This window comes from Zygosaccharomyces rouxii (assembly GCF_000026365.1).
Source record: "Zygosaccharomyces rouxii strain CBS732 chromosome A complete sequence".
Classification (NCBI taxonomy): domain Eukaryota; kingdom Fungi; phylum Ascomycota; class Saccharomycetes; order Saccharomycetales; family Saccharomycetaceae; genus Zygosaccharomyces; species Zygosaccharomyces rouxii.
In genome coordinates, this window is record NC_012990.1 from 627,788 (window position 1) to 650,714 (window position 22,927).

A 22,927-nucleotide genomic window follows, 5' to 3' on the forward strand; every position below is an offset into this window, starting at 1 on the left:
ACATGATTCCAATGAATTCACTCATTTCACTCTGCACAGTACTTCACCGTCCAACTTCTTTAAGACAGCTTCGTTAATATCTATCACAGATTCTTTCGTCCTTACCATCATTAACTCACCTGGCTGCAATGGCTTAATCAATCTAACAGGTACTCCAGAGCAGAGTTTCTTCATCTCATTATGGCTCAAGTGTATTCTCAAGTTAGGCTTTGACACTAATCGGCAAGAACTTAACACAGATTTAGTGTCTCTGTATTTTAAGCCAACCCAAAGTCTTCTAGTAGAAATGTTATCTGGAGTCACATCCTCTGGGATGTCATCAGGACCCTTGGTAGAACCTTTTTGTAACGATGAGAGAAATCCATGTGTATAAAGATTGTATGCGAATTGTAGATGCAATTTGGTGTAGGGAATCGAGGTCAATGAAGTTCTCACACGAGAACAATTTTGAAGATGGGCACAGGTATTGGCCAGTTTGACGAGTGACATTATTGGGAGGGACCCTGTGGATTTATATTCTTTCCTTCGTGTTAATGATTAAGTTGTGCAACTTTTTTTCATTTTTTCACATCATCAACATCATGTTGAAAAGTTTCAAGAACTAGTAGTAATCGAAAAAGACTGTTTAAAACTTAAAGGGTAGAGGTTGATGTTGCCATTCCGGAGAATTTTATTAAGGCGAGGGCCATTGACTGGACGTGCTGCTCTTTTCTCGCCAGCTTTTAGGACCCTTGGAGGTGTTTCCAGGGAATATGCAAGTAAACCCGCAAAACCTGCAGCTAGAAATAATACTGGCCCTGGATTTGCAATGATATTCGCATTAGCTATTATAGGGACTGTAATATTCAATGAAACAGCCAAAAATTTGGATAAAAATAAGCCCAGGAATACTTTTACTGAAGAGGAATATGAGCATGTTATGCAAGGATTGAAAAGAAGAGTTGCTATGTTTCCTGATGGTCAGTTGGACGTGCAATTTTCTTTACAAAAGGATTCAACTCAATTGAAGAAATTATTGGGAGACTCCAAGCTGTATATCGATCCTGGTCAAGTAGTGGAAAATTATAGATCTGACAGAGAAGATCCTTATGAACCGCTGTTGAACGAAGTTTACTCCAAGTATGGACCAGAGTATTTGAAATATTTACCTCAGGGACTCTTAGTCAGTCTGTTGGGTAGATACATGAAAGCTCATTGCAGGCAAGGTGATCATGTTGTTATTCTAGATTTCCCACATTCGATAAAGGATGCGATTAAATTTGAAAATGAAGTGTCTAGTGCTTCCAAATTATTGGTCCCCAAGGAATCATTGGATTCAGATGTTTGTAAATATTACCAGACTGTGCAGAAGAGCCAACAGTTATAAGAGAACGCCATTTATACATACATATCTACTTGTAAATACTACATTTTTGTACTACCAAAGGTAGAAAACCCCATAGATTGATGTATAGCAGAGGGAGGATTGCTAGGGGCATTGACATTTTGTGATTTTCCAATTCTAGTGCCGGTACTAGTTGCTTTTGGTTTGGATGCATGTTGCTTAACGAATCGACTCACTAAGGTCTTGTACTCCTTACTAAATTCCTCTGGAGGAATATCATCATTGTCCCTTTTATCTGCCACTAGATCTTCACCAAATATAGCTTCAAATTTTAGTTGGTGAGTCTTGTGGTTAAGATGGTCAATGTACTGTGCAGTATCTTTATGGGTTAAATCGCATAATTCACAGTAAAACCCAAATTGCTTACCTCTTTTATAGGAGCTAATTCCAGTGGCCAGCACTTTTTTGTTCAAGTCATGCATAGACTGCCTTACAAGCCTATTATGATCGGTATATTTGTTCTTGAGCTGTTGTAATTTAGCATCACTTAATGAACTCTTCAACGTTTCTTCATGGCTTAAAGGTTCTTCTTGAGCTAACTGAGCGTACTCCTCTCTATCCCAGGTCCTTCGACCAAAATTGGCCATCCTTAGTGTTGAAAAGTTGAGTCTTATAAACCTAGATTTCTTCAACACATCGATTTTGTTTTATTCACTTGTAATCGAACTCATCATCGCTCATGTCCCATAGGTTAAAGGTATTACCTTATTTAATCAAACATACCCCTAAAGCACCAATATTGTCTCAGAATCTCATTCAGGTATATGCATTCGACTTGGACCATACTTTGATTCAGCCCATTAGCAGTTCGACGTTTAGCAAGACAGCTGAAGATTGGCAATTCGTCAAATATGGTAATAGAAATTCGATAGATACGTTACTTCAACTGGTTCGAGATGAACCTAATTCATTGATAGTAGTTTTCTCCAATCAAGGTGGTGTACTTGCATCCCCGCCGGATTCCAAGAGCTGCATCAAATACCTTACCAAGATCGAGCTGGTCTTGAAGCACATTGCAACAATGGCCCAAGGTGATCAACTATTAAATAGACTATGGATATATGCTTCTCCCAAAGCACCAGCAAGAATTGCAGATCGCAGCATGTTTATCGATATGAGGAAGCCGGCGACCGGTATGATGAACCAGTTTCAGCAAGATATTGGATCGCTACCGATCGAATTAAAGTACTACTGTGGTGACGCTGCCGGCAGGCCCACGGATTTTAGTGATTCTGACGTGAAGTTTGCCCACAATTTACATACTATTTTCAAATTACCAGAAGATTTATTCATTACTTAGTATAACACGCTTGCCTTTTCGAATAGCTGGTCGACCACCTTGTCTAATTCGCCCACCAGTTCCAATGCAGAATCGTAAGTAGCATCCTGGTGTGGAGTATCGTAGATGTACAACCAACCTTTACCTTGGTCCAGAACACCAAAGAAAACTTTATCTAAAATCATTTGTGACAATTTACCTTCCACTTGCTTTGCATCTAAGCCGATCATCTTGGAGATGTGAGAAACTTCCACGCACTCAAATGGCTCAATCAATTTGCACAAGTTAGATTCCAGTAAAGTGTCGTATAACGCATTGAAATGTGATCTTATCAATTCATCACCCATCAATTCCTCTTTGTACTGTCTTAGGGCAGCGTTGAATTGCAACAGTGACCGACTGTTATAGGCCTCTGCAACGGCACTCATTGCATCGATGTCACGAGATTGATAAGTCTCCTTGGTGTACTTGGCGTTCAGTATATTGTTCACATCACTGATAAGGTTTAACATGATCTTGGATAACAACATATATTTGAGAACACGGCATGCTTTTCCATATGAATTGTGTGTAGACAAATGGTGGAAATTTTCAAAACTTTCGAAGAAGTAAGAGTATGCTGTTTTATAATCTCTATCTTCACAGTGGAGTATACCACTCATTAAATCCAATTCTGCCACAGTGGCGGTTGGACAATAGATAGAATTGGCTGCAGTACGAGATGCGGTCGATGCACCCTTTGCCTTTGTTAAATTTCTCAATTTATGGTACACTTTTGCTTCTAAAAGATGTACGTCCACTAACGAAGGTTTATCGTCCAATTTCTTAAATTCCTTCAAAAGAGAGTTGATCAAATCTAGAGAATCTTTATACTGAGTCTTTTGATAGTATAGGGTAGCCAATTTAATGGAAAGAGAATGCTTTAAAAATTGTCTTTTCTCCTTTTTGGCAAATTCGATACTCTTTTGACAGACATATATTTGATCATCTAATGAATCTGGGACTTCTCCAAATTTTTCTATCAAAGTCTTCAATACTTTAGCAGTCTTTGATTTGGCGAACTGTAACATATACTCGGTGGAATTTGGGATAAAATTTCTTAATTTAGTCTTATCATGGGTAGTAGCATAAAGGGATCCCAATTCTAGAAGACATGCTTCCTGTTCATTTTTACGAGAATCTGTTACACTAGATTCATCCTTGTTTAAAAGATTCAAATAGATAGTTTCTGCTTCAGCATATTGTTTAGATTGAACCAGTTGCCTTGCCTGTTCTAAGGACATGTTCAGGGTGCTTCAATTGGTATGATAAAAATCTTTAAAATTCAAACCACTCTGCTAATAAGTGAAAGCCTTATAACTGAATGAGCAACCAATCGACAACGATGAGGATGATGGCGATATTGCAATGGTAACTACTATTAAAGTGATTACTTTTGCCACCATACCTTTATTTTAATTGAATTTGAACCTTTTGAAAAAAACATGTTCGTATGACGCGATGTATTTTACGGTCACGTGCAAGAACTATAATTTCAAGAGTTTGGCTGATATCCAAGGTATACTATCGTTGTAGATGCTGGATGACCTTCTTTCAATCGGATTCTGATTTCTCAGTGATTTTCTCCTCCATTTTCCAGCGTTCTACACTAATTTTAGCATACCTTGCCAAAATCAGCATATTTTCATAATTAAAAGGCAGCGCTGATATCAGAAGCTTACAATTAGTCTATTCCCATGCTTCATTATACTCATAATTCGGCCTCTTCTGTCAGATCTAACCACTTTATCTTACACCCAAACACACCCATAAGTCACATGCGTTTCACATGATCCGTAGTACGTGATAACTAGTATTTGTTACCCTACTTGTGACGTTGGAAGTGATACCGATATAACGCCAAATCTTGTTTTTTTGTTTTTCTTTACGTGTCACGGTAGATTTTTTTTTCGTGATGAAAAAGATATCATAATATAAAAATTAATTTAAACACGTAGAAGAAAGTTCTAAACATATTTAGTGATAAAAAGATCCTTAACAAGGTTCAAGGTTCAATCGGTTATCCTTTACACTTTAGAAAGGCTCTTCCTAACGTTGTTCTGCTTCCAGCGTGCTGACCTCCTGCAATTGTGTTTCTTTCTTGCGAAGGTTAGAACCTTTTGTTTCAAGCGAATAACAAATATCGACGATGTCAGCTCTTAATGAGAAACGATTAAAGTCGGAAGAATTGAATCAAGATCCTGTCGTGGATTTAGACATCAAACAAGGCCCATCTAGACCTTATGTTTCTTCTGAACCTCCAGAAAAATTAAGCAAGTTGCGTACCGTTCACACCAAAAATGAAAGATTGTTGGTTGCTACCCTAGCTATTATCACCGGTGCAGTTAGACTTTACAATTTGTCGTGGCCAAATAGTGTCATCTTTGATGAAGTGCATTTTGGTAAATTTGCATCTTATTACATTAGAAACAACTTTTTCATGGATGTGCATCCACCTTTGGCCAAGATGATGTTTGCATGGATTGCATCATTGGTTGGTTTTGAAGGTGATTTCGATTTCGATACCATTGGTAAAGCTATCCCAGCAAACGCTCCCTATGTTTTGATGAGATCTTTGGCTGCTACTTCCGGTGCTCTTACAGTGATTATGCTTTATTTCACTTTGAGAGCCTCGGGTGTTAGAGTTTGGATTGCATTTGCAAGTGCATTGTGCTTTGCACTCGAAAATTCTTATGTGACTATTTCCCGTTACATTTTGTTGGATGCGCCATTGATTTTCTTCATCTCTGCTTCTGTCTACTGCTTCAAGCGTTATGAATTGTACCCAAGCGGAACTTGTCAATCGTTGAAATATTTAGTGGCTACCGGTATTTGTCTAGGTTTGGCATCTTCTGCCAAATGGGTTGGTTTATTCACAGTAGCATGGGTTGGTGTTTTGTGTCTATGGAGACTTTGGTTCTTCATTGGTGATCTATCCAAACCAGTTTGTTCTACTTTCAAAATTGCTGCCGCCAAGGGTTCTATCCTTTTAGGTATCCCAGTCCTGCTTTACACTTTCTTCTTCTACCTACATTTCCAGACTTTGGATAAGGATGGTGAAGGCGCTGGTTTTTTCTCTCCAGAATTTAGAACATCTTTGAAAGGTAACACTATTCCACAAAATGTCATGGCAGAAGTGGGTACTGGCTCCATAATCACTCTTCGCCATACAGGTACCATGGGTGGCTACTTACACTCCCATCCTCACGATTTCCCAGCCGGATCTCAACAACAACAAATCACTTTGTATCCTCATTTGGATGCTAACAACGAATGGTACGTGATGCTTTACGATCAACCAAACAGCACAGTGACATCTTTTGAAAACTTGACCGATGGTACTAAAATTAGACTATTGCATCCATTGACCTCCCGTAGATTACACTCTCATGACCATAAGCCACCCGTCTCTGAGAATAGTGATTGGCAGAAGGAAGTCTCCTGTTATGGTTTCGAAGGTTTTGACGGTGATGCTAACGACGATTGGGTCATTGAAATCGATAAGGAAGCATCTGCCCCTGGTCCTGCTCAAGAACGTGTTAGGGCTTTGGAAACTAAATTCCGTTTAAGACATGCCATGATGAACTGCTATTTGTTCTCTCATGAAATTAAATTGCCAAAATGGGGGTACGATCAACAGGAAGTTACCTGTGCTTACTCTGGTTTGCCATCTTTGACCCTATGGGCTGTGGAACAAAGTTATAATGAATTCTTACCGGAAGACACTGAAATAATCTCTTACAAACCATCTTCATTCTGGCAAAAGTTAGTCGAGTACCATGAAAAGATGTGGCACATCAATAACAATTTGGTTGATTCTCATGTTTACGAATCTATGCCAAGTTCTTGGCCATTCCTAATGCGTGGTATTGGTTACTGGTCTCAACATTACAGACATGTCTACCTATTAGGTAATGCCATCCTATGGTGGTCTGTGACTGCCTTTATCTTCATCTTTGGTCTAGTGGCTGTTGCTGAATTGGTCGCTTGGCAATTGGGTAAGCCTATCTTGCAAGACAGCCGTTTGGTCAATTTCCATATTCAAGTGATTCAGTACTTGTTGGGTTACGCCATCCATTTGGCACCATCTTTCTTGATGCAACGTCAAATGTTTTTGCATCACTACTTGCCTGCTTACTATTTTGGTATTTTGGCGTTCGGCCATGCTTTGGACATTTTGGTCACTTACGTCTTCAGAAGACAAAGAACCGTTGGTTACATTATCGTTGGTGCCTTTGTCCTCTCATGCCTATATTTCTTCAAGAACTACTCTCCAATCATTTATGGTTTGCCATGGACTAAACAACTTTGTGAAAAATCACAATGGCTATCCGGATGGGATTACTCTTGTGCTAATTATTTGAACACTTATGAGGAGTATTCCACAGTAGACCTCAATGAGGGTTTGATACCAGAAGCTACCGCAGCTCTCTAATGAATAAAATTATGTAGGGTAAAGAAAGATGGATGAATGCCCGCTGAATCTTCTCGGTATGCACGAGAAATCCCCACGTATATGAATGTATATATCCAAAGAACGTATTTTCCTTTAAATAAATATATCCTCATTTCTTATCTATACCTCTATGATAATAATATACAAGCATTTACATGCAGAGCATCATTATAACAGAAATTAAGCGTCCAACTGGCGATCATTGCTCTGAAGGGTATTTTCATCCTCTTCCAAAAGATGTTGAGCTCTTGAGTCATCTAAAGGATCCAACTTCTTGTGTCTTGCCTTCCAATAAGTGACTGCAATAAGTGACAAAGTGAGTAATACAATTAGGGAGCAGCAAATTTGAGTAACGTGGAAAGTGTGTTTGTAGCAATCTATACCCTTTTTGCAGACAGTTTCGCTAGGATCTGTATGTTTGTCTAAATCTTTGCCCAAAATAGCGGCAAAAATCTTGATACTAGGCAATCCACCACTGGTGCTAATCCCCCAAATAGTACTGAATGCGGCAGTGCCAAAACTATCAGCAATTATAGCAGGATAAGTACCAAACAAAACACCAAAGGCAAATCCAAAGATTGCAGAGCAAAATGAAATGTTTGTTAGGCTTTGTGGTAAGTTTGTAGCCGTCGACACTGCAGCGCCGGGAATCTGGTGCAGCATTTGACCTGACCCCCAGAACATTAAAAATCCTGCTAATACAATATTCCACATTCTTTGAGCATCTAGCTTTTTAACTAATAGATCAGATATAGGACCTGACGAAAGGCGGCCTGCAAATGAAAGTATGGAGATAATGGAAACTTGAATTGATTGGATCCTCTCGGGATTCAAATTGTATCGACCTGCTGGTAAGGAATTGACTTGAGTCTGCACGATAAATCCAACACAGTAGATGTACATTTGGCCAAGACCTTGTAACGTGGCCAAAATAATGTAATAAGTGAGGAATCTTGGTGTTGTTATAGTGTGCAAGACGTAATTTTCGGTCCATTTTTTAGGCTTTGTTGGGGCCGCTGTCGTTGGCGTGGTATCCAATCTCACAGGTGGTTGTGCACTCAGAGTTCCCCTAGCGTCCGGGCCATCAGAGTCATTACGCTTGAAACTATCTCTTCTGGTATTATTCAAAGGCAAGGTATCCATTCGACGCGATTGATTAGTAGCAGAATAGCTTAATCCTGGTCTCGAATACGAAGGTGTAGGTATACGTGGACTTTCAGGTGTTGCACCCGTATTGGGGACATTAGGTGCCGGTGAACCTGCAGGTAAATCACGCTCTCTACCCCACCCCCAGAAGGGTAACGATCCGCTTAATTCTGTTGACCATACATATGAATCTGTACCTTGGGTAGACCACATTGATTGCGAAGATGATGCGGTAGATGACCCTGATGCAAGGGACGCCTGGTCCTGCTTGTTACCAGCAGTGGCTGCGGGAAAATCTGGTTGATTAGCAACTGAAATAGGTTGACTGCGATCTAATGCAGTATCTCTAACGCCACTTGATTGTCTACTGTGAGAACGCTGTGTTTTAGGGTGAACCAATATTTCAAGTGTCAGACAGCCAGTGAAGATTGCAAGTGAGCAGACCAAAGTGAGAAATTTGAAAACTTTACCCATATCATCACCAAATAATTCAGAACATAGAGATGAGTACATCATACCAGCTAGGGCATACAGAGATACGGGGAATGCACCAGCAGTACCTCTGTGATGTGGAAAATTGGTTGTACAACACTTGACTGATGCATAAAACCCAGAGATGGATCCATAACCAATTAGGCAAAGTGCCGTGGAGATTAACAGAACGCTAGACAATTGGGTCTGATAACAGTAGTCTAAAGTAGCGTATCCAATAAATGTACACAGAGTACCAATGAGACACGATAGAGCTGGATTTTTATCTATAACCATTCCTGCAATGAACCCTAATAGAGAAGATCCCAAATTTAGCGATAGCGACAAGGTACTCACTTTGGAGACCGGAATATGGCATTGTGCTAATAATTGCGGAGCATAAAAAGAATAAACATAGGGCGTACCAGCGCCAATAGCTACAATATTGCTGCCAATGAATGTTTTAATCAATCGAGACCGTTCAGGGCGAGCCATATTTTTGTACTTTTCCCTCTTCCACCAGTTCTTGTTGTTTATACCTCGTACCTGCAAGATGTGAAAATACCCTTTCCAACCACTGGCTACCCTGAGAAGAATTCACCTATTTCGACAACTCTGGATTTTAACAAAATGTCAACGTATTTCCCAGCAGTCAAAACGTCTTGGACTTACTATTTGATCACAATGTTTGAGTCACTTCTACGAGTAAGATATCTAGTAGCTTACCAGCTTAAAGGATTCGAGTTCTTATGTTGTCAATTTAAAAATAATGTGGAGATCGGACACCCTGGTTATTTTCGGACAGTTCATGTGACCTTTTTTATACTGTGGTATTATTTTTTCTTGTGATCATTATCAACAATTAAAAGGTCTCTTGGCCCAGTTGGTTAAGGCACCGTGCTAATAACGCGGGGATCAGCGGTTCGAACCCGCTAGAGACCATTTCTTTTTGTTTTTTGAACATACGTTAATTAATAGCATGTATGGATCTGATAGGCACCTTCAAAGGTTTCTGACCTACATTAGCCGCTAAAGAGTAAATTAGCGGTATATATACCTATATTAGCACGTGGATTTCACGTGCTCTCTAAAGATTTTTTCCACTATGTAGAAAAATAATTTGGATCCAACCAACAATCATGCACAAGATGAGCAATTACTTGGAAACAGATTCACCAAACAGTTCAATAAGTTGACCGTCCCTATTCCTGTATCTAGCTGGTCTACCAATTGTTGGAATGGTCGATGGAGGACACTTGGAAAACGAGGAATTCCTCGTGAAGGTACCACAATTCTTCCACATAGCGAATGAAAAGCATATAACAGTACGTCTATCAACAAAGAGATTGGTTAAGCATGATAGTGTAGAGGGAAATGCAGAATTTGACGCAGTTAATAGGCCGCACTATGATGTATCCCAAAAATCTCAAAATTTAAAAATTGATGATAACTCCAAAGATGTATACCAGTTGCTAGTGAGAATGTCATACGGATCTAAGGCACAAAAGACTAAATGCTCCACAGTTGTTGACTCTAATAATTTAGATAAATTTTGGCAAGATTATTCAAACGCTGTTAAAAATGGTATGAGCGGATTGATCAAAAAGAAGAAGAAGAAGAGTAAGGCAAAGAATGGTAAAACCCATAAGAAATAAGTTATCTTATAATGTAACCGTAAGTAATTTGTACGTACTATTATGTCAATGGCTCCATGACTATGTTTCCGGATGGATAGATTGCAGGTTCATCACCAATTGTAGTACCTGGATCCAATTCCTTGCGCGGCACCGGCGTTAGTAGTAAAAAACGATAGTGATGTTCGTATCCTAGTGGTGGCGAATTGTTAACTTCTGCACTGTCCAATAGACCTTCCATGGATAATTCCACATAAGCATAGATCTCATCAATGGTTAAATTAGAATCAAATTTTCTAACTATTCTAGCGCCACCATCTGTTCTGATGGCAATACGACATGCGGACCCTCCTGTACTCGTCGGCTCTGGTCGCAGTATGGATTTACGCCATAGGAGCCATTGCTTACGCAATAGCTCTTGTCTTTCTTGTTCTAATGCTGCTTGTCTTTGTGCATTTCTTTGGCGTGCAAGTTCTTGATCTCTTCTCAACGATTCACTGTAACGAGAGTCTTGTTGTTCCCTTATTAGTCTCTGTAGCGCTAAGTTTTGCCTCTGTTGACGAATTTGTACTAATTTGTTATGACCCTTGGTCAATACGTTCTCTAAAGCGTTCGTACCATACTTATCCAAATTACCTTCCAATCTACCAATGACTTCAATCTTCTTTTCTGCCTTTAGACATAAAACCCCCAAGAAGGGAAATTGCCTTACTTTTAGAGCATTGGCAGCTTGTAACCCTTCTGAGACTGTGACTTCGCTAAACCATAGTAACACTTGGTATTTTTTGATTAAAGTTGCGAACTTTTCAGAACATAGTAGCTCATTGACATATTGCATGCTGTTATCCAACAAAGAATCATGTAAATAAATTATGGCAAATTTACATTGCTCTGAACAAGCATTAAGCAGATCCGCGTATCCACCTTGTACAATATCTGGAGCCAAACTACCATGTTCTAAACTGTAAAGTGATTCAAATGTATATGTCGGTGTGTTCACATCTTGAACACTGGGATTTAAAGTCCTTTGAGATTCGTGATCCAACGTTTCTAACAGATTGTTCAATTGAGATTTTGGATCCGATAACCTGCTGTTCTTCTTCTTGTAAAATCCACTTATATTACAAAGGGGTTTCAATAAAGATAGTATGACTATTGTCCAAACCATAATGTAGTAAAGTAATACAAATGGGATCCTGACTAGTGTAATAAGTATAGCTTTTCTATTCCATCTATTGCGACGACTGCTATGACCACTGCTAGTATCTTCCACATTTCCCTCCATTCTTGAGTCATGAATAGTCGTTGTCTCCTCTGGGAAACTTCCAGGGATTGGTGTAAAAGGTGGATCGCCACCATGCATGGCTCTTCTCAATAAGTCCATCGTCCTTCAAACCCTTTTTAGATGGCCAAATTGAATGAATATGGCTTGGTTCTGGTGCGCTTTCCAGTACATATTCCTATAAAGGTGTCTTGTTAAATGTATGTGTCTACTGCGCGATGGCATGTTAATCCATAATGAGATGGAAAGGCTGAACACTCTACATTATAATCACAAGAATTAGATCCGGATAATTCTTAGATACGATAAAGAAGTATGCTTATTTGAAATGCTTGTAGAATGTTTCTAAATCCCTACTGGGTAGGCCGTAAACGGGGTTTATAGACTCCAGTCCTGAATTATCATCAGGGTTTATGGCAGAAGAGTTGATCTTTAAGGCGTTGGGTACACTTGGATCCAATTGGAAAGTGTTTTCAGTAATGGCAACACCCAGTAGTCCGTAATTCGTATGATAGAAATCTGGCTTAGTTCCGGGTTTATCTCTGATGCCTGGACGAGTAGTCATTTGGCAACATTTTAAAATATACTCCTTGAGTCCAGCTTTATCGATACAATTACCATGGCCATAAGCTTCTAGAATAGCTGCGGTCCCAGCGACCCAGAAACTGTAGCAGACATCTACCAATTTGTTACTCCGACCTGAAAGACCTTTCTCATCATTATATTGTCTTTGACTACACCAATCTGCCAATTTTTCCACATTGATCGTATCTAAAGCTCCCAAAATAGCTAAACTAGCTACTGCACAGAAAGTGTATCCACCGTGTGCTTCATCTTCATGAGGTACACCACCGAATCCACCTTCGTAATTTTGACAATGAACCAAAAATTCTACTACATTCTCACACAGCTCTTGTGTTAGTAAACCAAGTGTAGAGGCTACACTTATGGCACAGTATACACCTCTGGTATCGTATTCTCCGACCCTAAAGCAGGTTTGAAATCCGCCGTCTTCTCTCTTCAGTGTCAATAACCAATTATAAATGGAACTCCTGTTTATTTTATCCCAACAACCATCGGTATTATCACAGATCGCTAATGCATTAACAATGGCATAAGTACCAGCAAGATGCGGCAGTTGTCCCATACCACCACCAAAGGGTCCCCCATGAGGATTAATTCTAAACACCTTCTCCTGGATACGACGTTGAGTCTCTCTCTCTAACCAACTCGGATTCATAACTCGAAGACCATTAGCTACCCAATAAAGTAGCCAAGGTGCTGATGCATCCAGTGCAACCATTCCTGGCGGCAATTGGTGGGAGAATGGAGAATCCAAAAACTTTTTATGGAACTCCTTATCTAATGTGTTCAAATCATCTCTTTCTAACAGTATTCTACATTCATGAATCAGCTTATCACGGGCCTCTGTAGTCTCAGTTTCCATTTCTTTGACCATAGCTACAATGGATTGTTCTGATTCTGATGATGATTCCTCCTCAGAGGGGACAACTCTCTCAATAGGTGACCGTTTTCTACCCAATAACTTGGCAGCAGGGTTCTTAGAACCGTTATCTTGGCTTGTCATAATGCCAGAACTTTATATAATGAGCTTAAGATGTCTTTGTGAGGCTCACTCTGGTTGTTCCATCATCCAGGTCGCTTGTTAAGGTAACATATTTTTTCATATTGGATCCTTATAATCAAAAATCTCATACCAACTATAACATTTTAAGAGGTTTTAGAATGCGGTATATGAATTCCAATGGATGATTGGAGGCTCTTGGACGAATTACGGCATTTGATTTACTTAGGTAATGGTCTTCAAGGGCGTGAGGAGGATCTCAATAGGTTGATTTCGGTGGCATCTAAGAGTAATGATATGGAACTGATAAAGTCGGTTTTAATCCTAAAAGAAGACTCTGACAATTTAAGTCCCAAACAAAAATTGCTCTGGTTGACTTCTAAACTTCGTGATAGACTTTATCCCCCACTGGCTGTTGATATAGCGGGTCCCTTACCTTGGAACAATGATTTAAGTCTCTCGAATACAAATGTTCACTACTGTTATGAAAGACATTTGAAAGGTGACTTAGAAGTTTTGGGTCTTTCACAGTGTCGAGATTTAGAAGATTGCTCCTTTGTAGCTTCTTTGATAAGCATAAAGAATCAAAGGGTTCCTTTCCCAAGAATTAAACAAGTCAATGATCATCTGTACCACGTCAATTTGCATTTTAACGGTTGTGACCGACGGCTTGTGTCTGTGGATACTTCGAAAGTGCCCACAAATGATGAAGGCTACCAATTGAGTCTCCTAAGTGACAAGATAATGGATAAAATTGTGGAGATGGCTTACCTACAGGTTAAATCTGGCTCTTATGCTACGACTGGATCAAATACTGCGGTGGATACATTTTTGTTAACTGGTTACGTTCCAGAAGTGAAATCTACAGACAATATCTCTTCAATTCAAGAGGCCGTTAGCTGTTTCAAAACTGGTAGTTGTTTGTTAGCGCTAGGAACTGGTCAGCAAGCAACCAACCTTGATGCGCCTCTTATAAGAAACCACGATTATCCAGTGATTGATGTAGATCTACGTCAGGGAATAGCAGTTTTGCAGGATCCCCTTGATCCATATCTACATCTACAAACAGCTTTAGAGGATTTCATTGAAAATTACGAGCAGTTATACGTCAATTGGTGTACAGACAAGCTGTTTGCATTTGAGAAAACTCTAGAGTTTTTTTACAATTTTGCAAAATGTGATAAATTTAATACTGCAATGAATAAGCAATTATTTCTTCTGGAAAATGGTTCAGACTCTGAGCAAGACGTCTGGTTACTATTAGAGTCTCACTTGCAATCGGAGAAATCCATAGCCTATCTACAGGAATTACCCAGAGATGTTTTATCTTCGGCGGGGGCGCCTCATGAAGGAGCCTGTGACATCGGGTTACAACTTTTAAAATTGAAATTGAGCCCTAGATCGACCAAAAGATTCTTTTGTCATTCTTCTAAAAGCAATGCATTTACAATCCACCTTTATTCAAATTCTTCTTCAGTAAACATAGTCAGATGGAGCGCGGACAAATGTACCAAGATTTTAGAATGTAAAGCCAATAATTTAGAACAATGCTACATGGGATCGCCATTCTACTACAAAAATCCCACTTTCCAATTAGAAATTGTTCATTCTGAGGCTAGACAGTTTCCCCTAAACTTGCAGCTACTCTCGGAAAACTGTCAAGATATGGTGAATCTTCAATTATACCATCTGAAAGACCATTCTTTGCAAAAGCCCATTTTTGCAGATCCCAACTATACTCAGCAGAGGTACGACAAGTCTTTCGTTCTACTCTCGACCAATGTTCCTTACAAATTGGTGTGCTCTTCTTACTCCAACAAATCAGAGCACTCTTATAGATTACAAGTATCACCAAGTGATGATCAATTATTATTGCCCCATATTCAGATTAAACAAATTTATATGCAATTTGGTGGTCTGCCGTTCCAATTGGAAAGGAAAATACCTTGTACAAAGAACAAAGTACTAATCCCGTTTGCTACATCGACAAATACTACCTGTTTCATACGTGTGGTTCCCCCAACGTTCTCATCATTGATGAGAATGCGTTTGGCTGTCTGCGATAAATGTGGTAACCCCCTTCGCAGTGCACAATTTTCCCAACCTCCAGCTCCAGGTGGTATGGTAATTGATGACTGGAAATCTACGGGACCAGCTCAATATATCCTAGTAATCGATTTTGATGGACCTGAAACAGATTTGAGTTCATCTCATTTCACTATGTGTATCGGTTCCTCTAAGAAAATCATGATCGACGGACGTTATTGTTAAAGGGTCCTCAAAGCTCATCAATCTCTAAAGGTACTACGACTTCACCATCAGTCTAAAGGGAAAAGTAATTGAAAAAAAAAAGGATTGTCATTTGGAGCTAGATTTGGATTTGGAGGTGTTCATTTTGTCCATGTCACTGCGTATTTCGAAAGACGTCTCTGTCTCTGTGAATACAGCTGATTTGTTGCCCGAAGATGATGGATTCGATAGAGTTGATGGTGATAACCGTGGTTGGTTTAGTGTATTTCTAGGACTCTTCAACACACATCCTTCTGATTGGAATATCGCTTTAAATGAGGCTATAGAGACTATTGATTGGGATTCTAAGTCTATTACATTGGCTCAACCTTTGGGAAATTTTTTTACTTTTGCATTTTATGTGGTCAGATTACTTCAATTGAGTTTGATTAAGCCCAATTTGAGTAGGATTAATGAGAAAACTGACCACTTTGATCTTTCGAAATCTGAGATGTTGAAGAAATATGAGTATTTGTACCATTTCACCAATGATAAAAATCAATCCGTTGGGAACGTATACTACAGGTTTTTGGGAAGGTTGGGAAAATTTTTCGATATTTGTATTGTGCTTCTCACATTTACCAATGGTTTCATTACCTATAAATTTTTTTGGGGGAATTTTAAGATGTATTGTCTATTTTATTTGAAAAAGGGACCTCATCTGAGGAACGTTACTAAGGCTTCTTTACAAAAATTGGGACAGGATGATGATGATGGATCTCTATGGTCCTCCCTACGGTATTTTTGGAATGGAACTAAGGATAAAGAGGGGAGTACTGATGATAGGGATGATGACGATGGTGATATACATTATAAATTATTCAAATGGACACCTTCGCAATTCATAACCATGCTTTTCGTCTCCTTTGCCCCTACGGCCGTCGTCTTTCTATTGTTTACAGAAGTTTCATTCCTTACTTTGATCGCGGTGATCGTCCATCAGTGGGTTCTTCACCGTTTAGTAATTGATTGTTACGGCAACAGGCTTGTGCATGAATCCGTCATTGCCAGCGCAAATCTAGCTGAAGTAGAAGCTAAGTTTGTTAAACCTCGAATGTCTAAAAAGGTTCAAGATGTTGCTATAGACTGCACACCCCATGGTGATGGAATGGTTAAATTTTATCCTGCATTGACTACAAACAGATCTCACATTTTCCAAACACATTCTCTAACAGGAGAATTGATAACAGAAACCTTTAACCCATCAACCAAAGAATTTGAGGATTTACAGACAGAGGGAACTACACACAATGTGATAAGGACAGCGCCCTATGCTGCTGGGGATTTACTTCACAGGGATCCATATTGGTATCAGAGAAATATGATCATGAGGGATGTAGCGCATCGTCCTTACTTTCACAGCAGAGAAGTAAGCCCGACGAGGTACCATCCTTCGAGAATAAGTCCCCGTCCTGGTCAATATTCGCCGTTAGTGTCATCGACATCTGGAATGTCGACACCGTTAATGAGACCTGATAGATCTCCATTCCTAAACACAAGGCCTTCTTTAGGAGAACGGGAAGAATTATTCCACAGAGGCAATTCTAGGAGTCCATTACGACAACCCATTGAGAACTTCAAATCGTTGGATCGATCTTCTGATTCTCAAAGCCCCATAAGGAGGCATAATGGGGATTCGGATGCTTAAATATTAGTTTTCAAAGTTCTGTATAGAAATTAATTAGAACACAACATATAGTTAAGAGTAAATTGGACGGGATTACAATTCGTTCCAGCCAAATAGCCAATTATTCACCTTATGCAAAACACTAGATTGTTTCCGGTTATTCTCCTCCTGTTGTCGCATCTTTTGCTCAAGACTTCTTAAAAAGTAATGATTGTCAGCGGCGCCGTTATGAACAAACAGAGATTTTCCATCTTTGATATCGAGTCTTCGCGTAGGGTGTGCGACTTTAGAATGATCTAGTAGATTGTTGGCAGTATTCTTCGTTGGTGAAAGACCTTTTCTATCTTGCTTACCATTGACAAATTGTTGAGGGCTAGTTACACTTGATACATCTTCACCATTTTCAAATACATCAGGACCATTGTCAGCTAAAGTTGAGGGAGCTACGGAAAAGTTCAAATTGCCAATATCATCTTCCTTTTCAATCTTACAAGAAGCCAATTGTTCCACTGCTCTTTTGTTGTAAGGAACGCAACCAATTAGAGATCCCCCGTAAACAAGGCCGTTCTCTTCTAAAGCACGCAAAGCTGAAGGCGGCGAATCATAAGTTAGTTTTACCCAACCGTCACCAGTAAAAATTGGATATTTTCTACCTGGTTTTGAACCGTGAAGTCTTAGAGTTGCAGTATTTATACCAGATGAACTTCTTAGCACTTCAAAATCTTCTAGAATGTAGCCAAATTTAGAGAAATGAGTAATTATCAAATTTGAAATCGATTCTGGATATCCAAATACAATAACTGCACTTTCATTATGAGTTTGTCCTAAATTTTCACCAACATCATTACCACCACTCTCAGGTCTGATTTGAGTGTTGGTTTTCGCAACCGAACCTTTATCAAATGCATTGAATTCAGTACCAGTGCTGATACCTTTTTTAATGCTAGATGATGAAGACTGAGATGCAACTTGAGTGTCATTGGGTAAAAGCGAATTAGAATTCAATTGTGGTAAAGTAGTACCGAATTCATCTTCCCTTTGCCAATCGTAAAGCGATATACTTGGTGGAGCCTCATTAGAATCTATTAGAATGCCAGTATTCTTTTCAACGTTAGTTGTAGGTTTGGCAATTTGTGAAGATTGAAATCCACCAGCATTTCTCTTTGTACCAAATGCAATACTGTTAAACCCAGAGCGTACTGTAGATGAACCACTGTCGTTATCTGCTTGTGAAGAATCTGCAGATGGGGATCTCTTGGTGGTTCTCTTAACTATCGATTGTGGAATAGCCCTTTTCTTTGGATTGTTGAACCATTCTGGTTCTCTTTGGGTCTGTAATCCGTTTGTAGAGCTACCACTTACACTTAGAAGTGACTGGGGTTGTTGCTGAGAGGTTGTAGTTGGATTTAAAGGTTGATATGGATTTTGTTGTTGTAGTTGCTGAGGTTGTTGTTGTGGGAAATTCACTGAAACATTGGCAAATCTACTACCGTTTGCACTTGGGTTTTGTGTGGCAAACATTAGTGCAAGCTAATAATTGATACAACCTAGGCAGATCGCAGATTCAAGCCCTTTTCCACCTGTTTTCACGATGTCGAAATTGTCTTGAATACTTTACGTTTGATTCTTCTATATTGCATATTAAATGAAAAATTTCGGGTAATGAAATAATAGAGGAACTTAGCATTGAAATTATACAAGAATAAAAATAAAAATAGGTTTTCACTAACAATATTTATTTCAATTGAATCATTTTTCTCCATTGATTTTTATAACCACCTTACCTTTAGCCTTGTTAGACTTTAACCTGTCCATGGCCTTTTGATAATCATCGAAATTGTAGACGGAATCAATCTTGGGAGCATACTTGCCATCTGCAATTAATTTGGCACCTAGATCCATGTACTCTCTTTTACAGGGCAGCGTCTCGAGTGCGTAGTTGTAACCTCTGAAGGGGTTAGCTGCCCTGAATAAAGAACGAGCGCTTGATATGTTAAATGGATGTTTGTTGAAATTGTTCTTGTAATCACCGGAAATGCTAATGTAGTATGAATTCTCAGATTTGGGCTTCAAAAATTTGTCCATGACAGGGAAGAAATCATTGTTACCGACAGAATCAAAGATTAGGTCGAACTTTTCATTTCTCAAAGTGCCCACTAGCAGTTTACCCACTTCTTCGGTCAAAGGGCCCTGATCGTAAGGAACCAAATGATCGAAGCCAGCAGCTTTATTGTGTTCAAAAGATTGACTTGAACAAATACCAACGACGGTCCCTACATTTAAAACATTCTTGGCTATGTGGACCAATGCATAAGACACTGAAGTAGACGCACCAATGACCAAAATTTTGGAATCAGGACCCAGTTTTTGGCCATAATCAAATAGTGCCGTGTGAGCAGTACCAAACACTAATGGCCATGCGGCGTTTAAGGTGAAAGGATCGTATTTGGTGTCCAATTTGGTGGTATCGTGAATGTGAGCAATAGCCTTCTGCACACTTGGATCTAAAATCAAATAGTCACTTAACGTACCTTGTTCACCATATATGTGAGCGAAATTTCCTACAACTCTGTCATTGATTTTCCATTCGGGATCTACTTTATCACCTGCTTTTACAATAACACCAGCATAGTCTCGAGAAAAAGTCTTGGGGCTAGAATTAAACGGTAGTTTAAATGCAAGGTTATGAACCATTACATCGATAGGGTTCAGAGAAGCGGCATGGATCTTAATGACAATTTCCGTATCCTTGAAGCAGCGATCCAAATCAAGTTCCTTGGTAGTAATCGTCGCAGGAGTTTTGTTATTGATAAATGTAACGGCACGGTTGATAACTTTACTCATTATGATTATGGGAACTACCAGGCCTCTCGAAATTATCCAACTGTTTGTATACTTCGTTGGTTCTATCGAGCCCGTTAAGATCTTCCATATCACATAAGCCTTTCTTGTTCAGGGTAACGCTCATGGTACGTCGTCATAGACTTATGAGTTCTTCAATCGTTGATCCATTGAGTCCAATTCACTTCTCATTTTGACGTATCCTAAATGAATTTTACCCATGAAATGATCCGCTAATCTTCTATCGGTATCCAATCTCGAAAGATATGCACCACATACTTCACAGACTTGAAGTTTCTGTTGAGCACTCTGGCCAACATTTTCCGTCATGTTTTTTACTTTCTTACCCACTTCTACCCTCTTGGATTGTAATTCCTGTAAATTTCTGGCTTGAATCATAGCTTGTGACACTTCGTTAGCTCTAATCAGAGATTCTATCTCCTGAATCATGAGTCCAATTCTACTGTCCAAGACATCTAGTTCTGAAGTCACTTCTTGAATCCTAGCGCGTTCCTCTGGAGTATGTTCCAATTTCTTTAGTGCTATAGCAACTTGGCCATTACAATCGTAAATGAACTTGTGTAAGATAGCATAGTACTCTTGTTCGAATTCTGGGAATTGTTTACCGCGTTTTCTCTCCCTCTCATATTGCAACTTGTGTTTAGCTAAATGGATTTGTGGACATCTACCCATACTCTGCTTAGTTCCTTGAAACAAATCGTAGGGACATTCACCAACCAGGTACGATTTACAGATCTTTGGATCGTATAGTCCGAGGTCTCTCCGTTTGTAACCGTAACTGGGCCTATTTTGAATTTTGTTAGGGTCCCTGCCCATTAGCTGCTTGAGCAGCTTACGTTGTTCAGTAGCTGAAGAACCCATTATCAGCTTTCCAAATATCTTAATAGTTTACGATGCTTCTTGATAGTTATGGTTAAGGTGTTGGTTTAATACCATTGTTGAGCGCGGTGTCAATGACAGAAAATACCAATGAGGAAACGACGACACACTAATACTTTACGAAAGGAACCAGCATCATAGCTGTTTTAATATATTTTGTAATATTCTTGAAATTGTCAAGTATTTTAAGATACCTTTGAATTTGCTACACGCATTTTATTTTGTAAGTTATTGCATTTTTACTTGTACTTGCAAAATGATTTATTCAAAAGCTTCCAGAAGATGTTGTCTGATTTTATCTTAATTCTACCTCTTCTGTCGAATCGATACGATAACTCTTATTTCTAAATTCTCTAACATAGTTTGACTATGCATTTTCGAATATTTTATGTACATATAGTATAATCGATATTTTCAATATTAATGTCGCCTTCACCATCAATGATAACGACACAATAAGTAAACCAAAGACTATGATCTCTCAAAAGTTGTATAAGTTTGCCAATTTAATTTATGGTATCGTTGGAAGTGGAAAGAAACTAGAATCTACTGATACAGTTCTCATCCTAGGCGGTTCCAACGGTCTAGGTAAAGACATATGTACACAATTGTGTCAAAACGAGATAAAAGTGATTAATGTGGACACACAGGACACTAGTATCCCGCTAATGGGCAAATGCTATACATTTATTCCTTGTAAGAGCTTTGCAGAAACCCACAGTGTGCAAGAAGCCATGCAAGCGGTAAAATCTCTGGTCCAACCGATTACCATTCTGATTAATAATGTACAAAGGGATTTCAAAAGTGTCTATCAAATGGAAGAGCCTTTGAGTCCTCTAGATGAATCGATCGATCAGTTCAAAGAATGTGTAGCGGCCAATTTGACGAATGTAATGATTGCCACAAAGTTCTTCCTCGAGCAATTGGTCCCTCAAAGTGTTTGTTTGACTGGAAATAAAAGTCAAGACTATTATCTGGTCAATTTAAGTTCTATCTTGACTTTAAACGTCCCAGAACAGGCATCTCATTACGTCTCTTCTAAGGCCGCCCTCAATCAATTCCACGATTCATTGACTTCTGAGTTAAAATCCAGTAGACACAAAAAAGTCCATTATAAGACTCTATTAGTCTTTCTGCCATTCAGTAAGGATTACCTTATATGGAATCAATCGACATCTTGTCTATCTCAACAACTCATCGACTGTCTACATGACGGTAGGAAAGGTGACGTACTACTAAGAATAGACGATTCACCTCTAACCGCTTTTAAAGTGAGTGCCTCTGGTAGCTGTAGATTCAGTAATATGGTATCTAAGTGGAAACAGTGAATAGTATTTTGTATACAGTATTAAGGTTAGTTATCGATTAAACCTTTCGTGAAAACTGAAATACAACTAAACGAAGTAAAGTACGTCGATGAATTCCACTATACAAGCCTGGTTGAAGACTGGATCCTATGCTGTTAGGGCTGTATGCTTTGTTCACATAATACATACCTATGTCTATGAATTTACAGAGACAAGAGGTGAGTCGATGTTACCAACACTAGCTGCCTCTAATGACTACGTACATGCCTTTAAGAAATATAAGGATGGTAAGAATTGTAAGATGGGGGATTGTATAGTAGCAGTTAAACCAAGTGATCCAGATCATAGAGTCTGCAAAAGGATAACTGGTATGCCAGGAGATGTCATATTAGTAGATCCAAGTATGGGTACTCAACTAGATAGACTACCGAGTGATGTAGACGAAATTGATGAGGACGAAAACTTTAATACATATATTAAAGTTCCAAAGGGTCATGTTTGGGTTACAGGAGACAACCTTTCACATTCTTTAGATTCAAGGACTTATAATTCCTTGCCTATGGGGCTAATAAGAGGTAAGATAGTGGCCGCTAATGATTTTAATCAACCCTTCTGGAGTGGATCCAAAGGCAATTTCTGGGGATTTAGAAAAATCGGCAACAGTTTTGTAAATGAAGATTGACGTTT

The 22,927-nt window shown here is 39.1% G+C and overlaps 17 protein-coding genes and 1 non-coding gene across 18 annotated transcripts; 9 read left to right on the top strand and 9 right to left on the bottom strand.

Moving 5' to 3' along the window:
* Nucleotides 1-21: 21 nt before the first annotated feature.
* MRPS8 (mitochondrial 37S ribosomal protein uS8m) lies at nt 22-489 on the bottom strand (the record flags this gene model as incomplete). The annotated part of the gene is made up of 1 exon (XM_002494656.1): nt 22-489. The coding sequence occupies one exon, from the start codon at nt 487-489 to the stop codon at nt 22-24; it is 468 nt and encodes a 155-aa protein (XP_002494701.1).
* Nucleotides 490-649: 160 nt separating this feature from the next.
* On the top strand, nt 650-1,366 carry AIM36 (Aim36p; the record flags this gene model as incomplete). The annotated part of the gene is made up of 1 exon (XM_002494657.1): nt 650-1,366. The coding sequence occupies one exon, from the start codon at nt 650-652 to the stop codon at nt 1,364-1,366; it is 717 nt and encodes a 238-aa protein (XP_002494702.1).
* Nucleotides 1,367-1,404: 38 nt separating this feature from the next.
* Nucleotides 1,405-1,971, bottom strand: SNU23 (U4/U6-U5 snRNP complex subunit SNU23; the record flags this gene model as incomplete). Its single annotated transcript, XM_002494658.1, has 1 exon — nt 1,405-1,971. The coding sequence occupies one exon, from the start codon at nt 1,969-1,971 to the stop codon at nt 1,405-1,407; it is 567 nt and encodes a 188-aa protein (XP_002494703.1).
* Nucleotides 1,972-2,063: 92 nt separating this feature from the next.
* Nucleotides 2,064-2,684, top strand: TPP1 (polynucleotide 3'-phosphatase; the record flags this gene model as incomplete). Its single annotated transcript, XM_002494659.1, has 1 exon — nt 2,064-2,684. The coding sequence occupies one exon, from the start codon at nt 2,064-2,066 to the stop codon at nt 2,682-2,684; it is 621 nt and encodes a 206-aa protein (XP_002494704.1).
* Nucleotides 2,681-3,946, bottom strand: RPN6 (proteasome regulatory particle lid subunit RPN6; the record flags this gene model as incomplete). The annotated part of the gene is made up of 1 exon (XM_002494660.1): nt 2,681-3,946. One exon carries the CDS (start codon nt 3,944-3,946, stop codon nt 2,681-2,683), a length of 1,266 nt encoding a protein of 421 aa, XP_002494705.1.
* Nucleotides 3,947-4,851: 905 nt separating this feature from the next.
* PMT1 (dolichyl-phosphate-mannose-protein mannosyltransferase PMT1) lies at nt 4,852-7,137 on the top strand (the record flags this gene model as incomplete). The annotated part of the gene is made up of 1 exon (XM_002494661.1): nt 4,852-7,137. One exon carries the CDS (start codon nt 4,852-4,854, stop codon nt 7,135-7,137), a length of 2,286 nt encoding a protein of 761 aa, XP_002494706.1.
* A 201-nt stretch (nt 7,138-7,338) lies between these two features.
* On the bottom strand, nt 7,339-9,270 carry ZYRO0A07810g (uncharacterized protein; the record flags this gene model as incomplete). The annotated part of the gene is made up of 1 exon (XM_002494662.1): nt 7,339-9,270. The coding sequence occupies one exon, from the start codon at nt 9,268-9,270 to the stop codon at nt 7,339-7,341; it is 1,932 nt and encodes a 643-aa protein (XP_002494707.1).
* A 373-nt stretch (nt 9,271-9,643) lies between these two features.
* On the top strand, nt 9,644-9,717 carry ZYRO0A07832r. Its single transcript has one exon. It is a non-coding gene; the product is annotated as a tRNA-Ile (tRNA).
* Nucleotides 9,718-10,013: 296 nt separating this feature from the next.
* SRP14 (RNA-binding signal recognition particle subunit SRP14) lies at nt 10,014-10,430 on the top strand (the record flags this gene model as incomplete). Its single annotated transcript, XM_002494663.1, has 1 exon — nt 10,014-10,430. The coding sequence occupies one exon, from the start codon at nt 10,014-10,016 to the stop codon at nt 10,428-10,430; it is 417 nt and encodes a 138-aa protein (XP_002494708.1).
* Nucleotides 10,431-10,470: 40 nt separating this feature from the next.
* Nucleotides 10,471-11,793, bottom strand: UBX3 (clathrin-mediated endocytosis regulator UBX3; the record flags this gene model as incomplete). The annotated part of the gene is made up of 1 exon (XM_002494664.1): nt 10,471-11,793. One exon carries the CDS (start codon nt 11,791-11,793, stop codon nt 10,471-10,473), a length of 1,323 nt encoding a protein of 440 aa, XP_002494709.1.
* Nucleotides 11,794-12,010: 217 nt separating this feature from the next.
* On the bottom strand, nt 12,011-13,279 carry RAM1 (protein farnesyltransferase; the record flags this gene model as incomplete). The annotated part of the gene is made up of 1 exon (XM_002494665.1): nt 12,011-13,279. One exon carries the CDS (start codon nt 13,277-13,279, stop codon nt 12,011-12,013), a length of 1,269 nt encoding a protein of 422 aa, XP_002494710.1.
* Nucleotides 13,280-13,456: 177 nt separating this feature from the next.
* On the top strand, nt 13,457-15,547 carry RIM13 (Rim13p; the record flags this gene model as incomplete). Its single annotated transcript, XM_002494666.1, has 1 exon — nt 13,457-15,547. One exon carries the CDS (start codon nt 13,457-13,459, stop codon nt 15,545-15,547), a length of 2,091 nt encoding a protein of 696 aa, XP_002494711.1.
* Nucleotides 15,548-15,677: 130 nt separating this feature from the next.
* NUR1 (Nur1p) lies at nt 15,678-17,213 on the top strand (the record flags this gene model as incomplete). The annotated part of the gene is made up of 1 exon (XM_002494667.1): nt 15,678-17,213. One exon carries the CDS (start codon nt 15,678-15,680, stop codon nt 17,211-17,213), a length of 1,536 nt encoding a protein of 511 aa, XP_002494712.1.
* Nucleotides 17,214-17,285: 72 nt separating this feature from the next.
* Nucleotides 17,286-18,713, bottom strand: ZYRO0A07964g (FG-nucleoporin ASM4; the record flags this gene model as incomplete). The annotated part of the gene is made up of 1 exon (XM_002494668.1): nt 17,286-18,713. The coding sequence occupies one exon, from the start codon at nt 18,711-18,713 to the stop codon at nt 17,286-17,288; it is 1,428 nt and encodes a 475-aa protein (XP_002494713.1).
* Nucleotides 18,714-18,941: 228 nt separating this feature from the next.
* YIM1 (Yim1p) lies at nt 18,942-20,036 on the bottom strand (the record flags this gene model as incomplete). The annotated part of the gene is made up of 1 exon (XM_002494669.1): nt 18,942-20,036. One exon carries the CDS (start codon nt 20,034-20,036, stop codon nt 18,942-18,944), a length of 1,095 nt encoding a protein of 364 aa, XP_002494714.1.
* Nucleotides 20,037-20,177: 141 nt separating this feature from the next.
* On the bottom strand, nt 20,178-20,915 carry LUC7 (Luc7p; the record flags this gene model as incomplete). Its single annotated transcript, XM_002494670.1, has 1 exon — nt 20,178-20,915. The coding sequence occupies one exon, from the start codon at nt 20,913-20,915 to the stop codon at nt 20,178-20,180; it is 738 nt and encodes a 245-aa protein (XP_002494715.1).
* Nucleotides 20,916-21,406: 491 nt separating this feature from the next.
* Nucleotides 21,407-22,261, top strand: SRL4 (Srl4p; the record flags this gene model as incomplete). The annotated part of the gene is made up of 1 exon (XM_002494671.1): nt 21,407-22,261. The coding sequence occupies one exon, from the start codon at nt 21,407-21,409 to the stop codon at nt 22,259-22,261; it is 855 nt and encodes a 284-aa protein (XP_002494716.1).
* An 88-nt stretch (nt 22,262-22,349) lies between these two features.
* On the top strand, nt 22,350-22,922 carry IMP1 (endopeptidase catalytic subunit IMP1; the record flags this gene model as incomplete). Its single annotated transcript, XM_002494672.1, has 1 exon — nt 22,350-22,922. The coding sequence occupies one exon, from the start codon at nt 22,350-22,352 to the stop codon at nt 22,920-22,922; it is 573 nt and encodes a 190-aa protein (XP_002494717.1).
* Between the last annotated feature and the right edge of the window lie 5 nt (nt 22,923-22,927).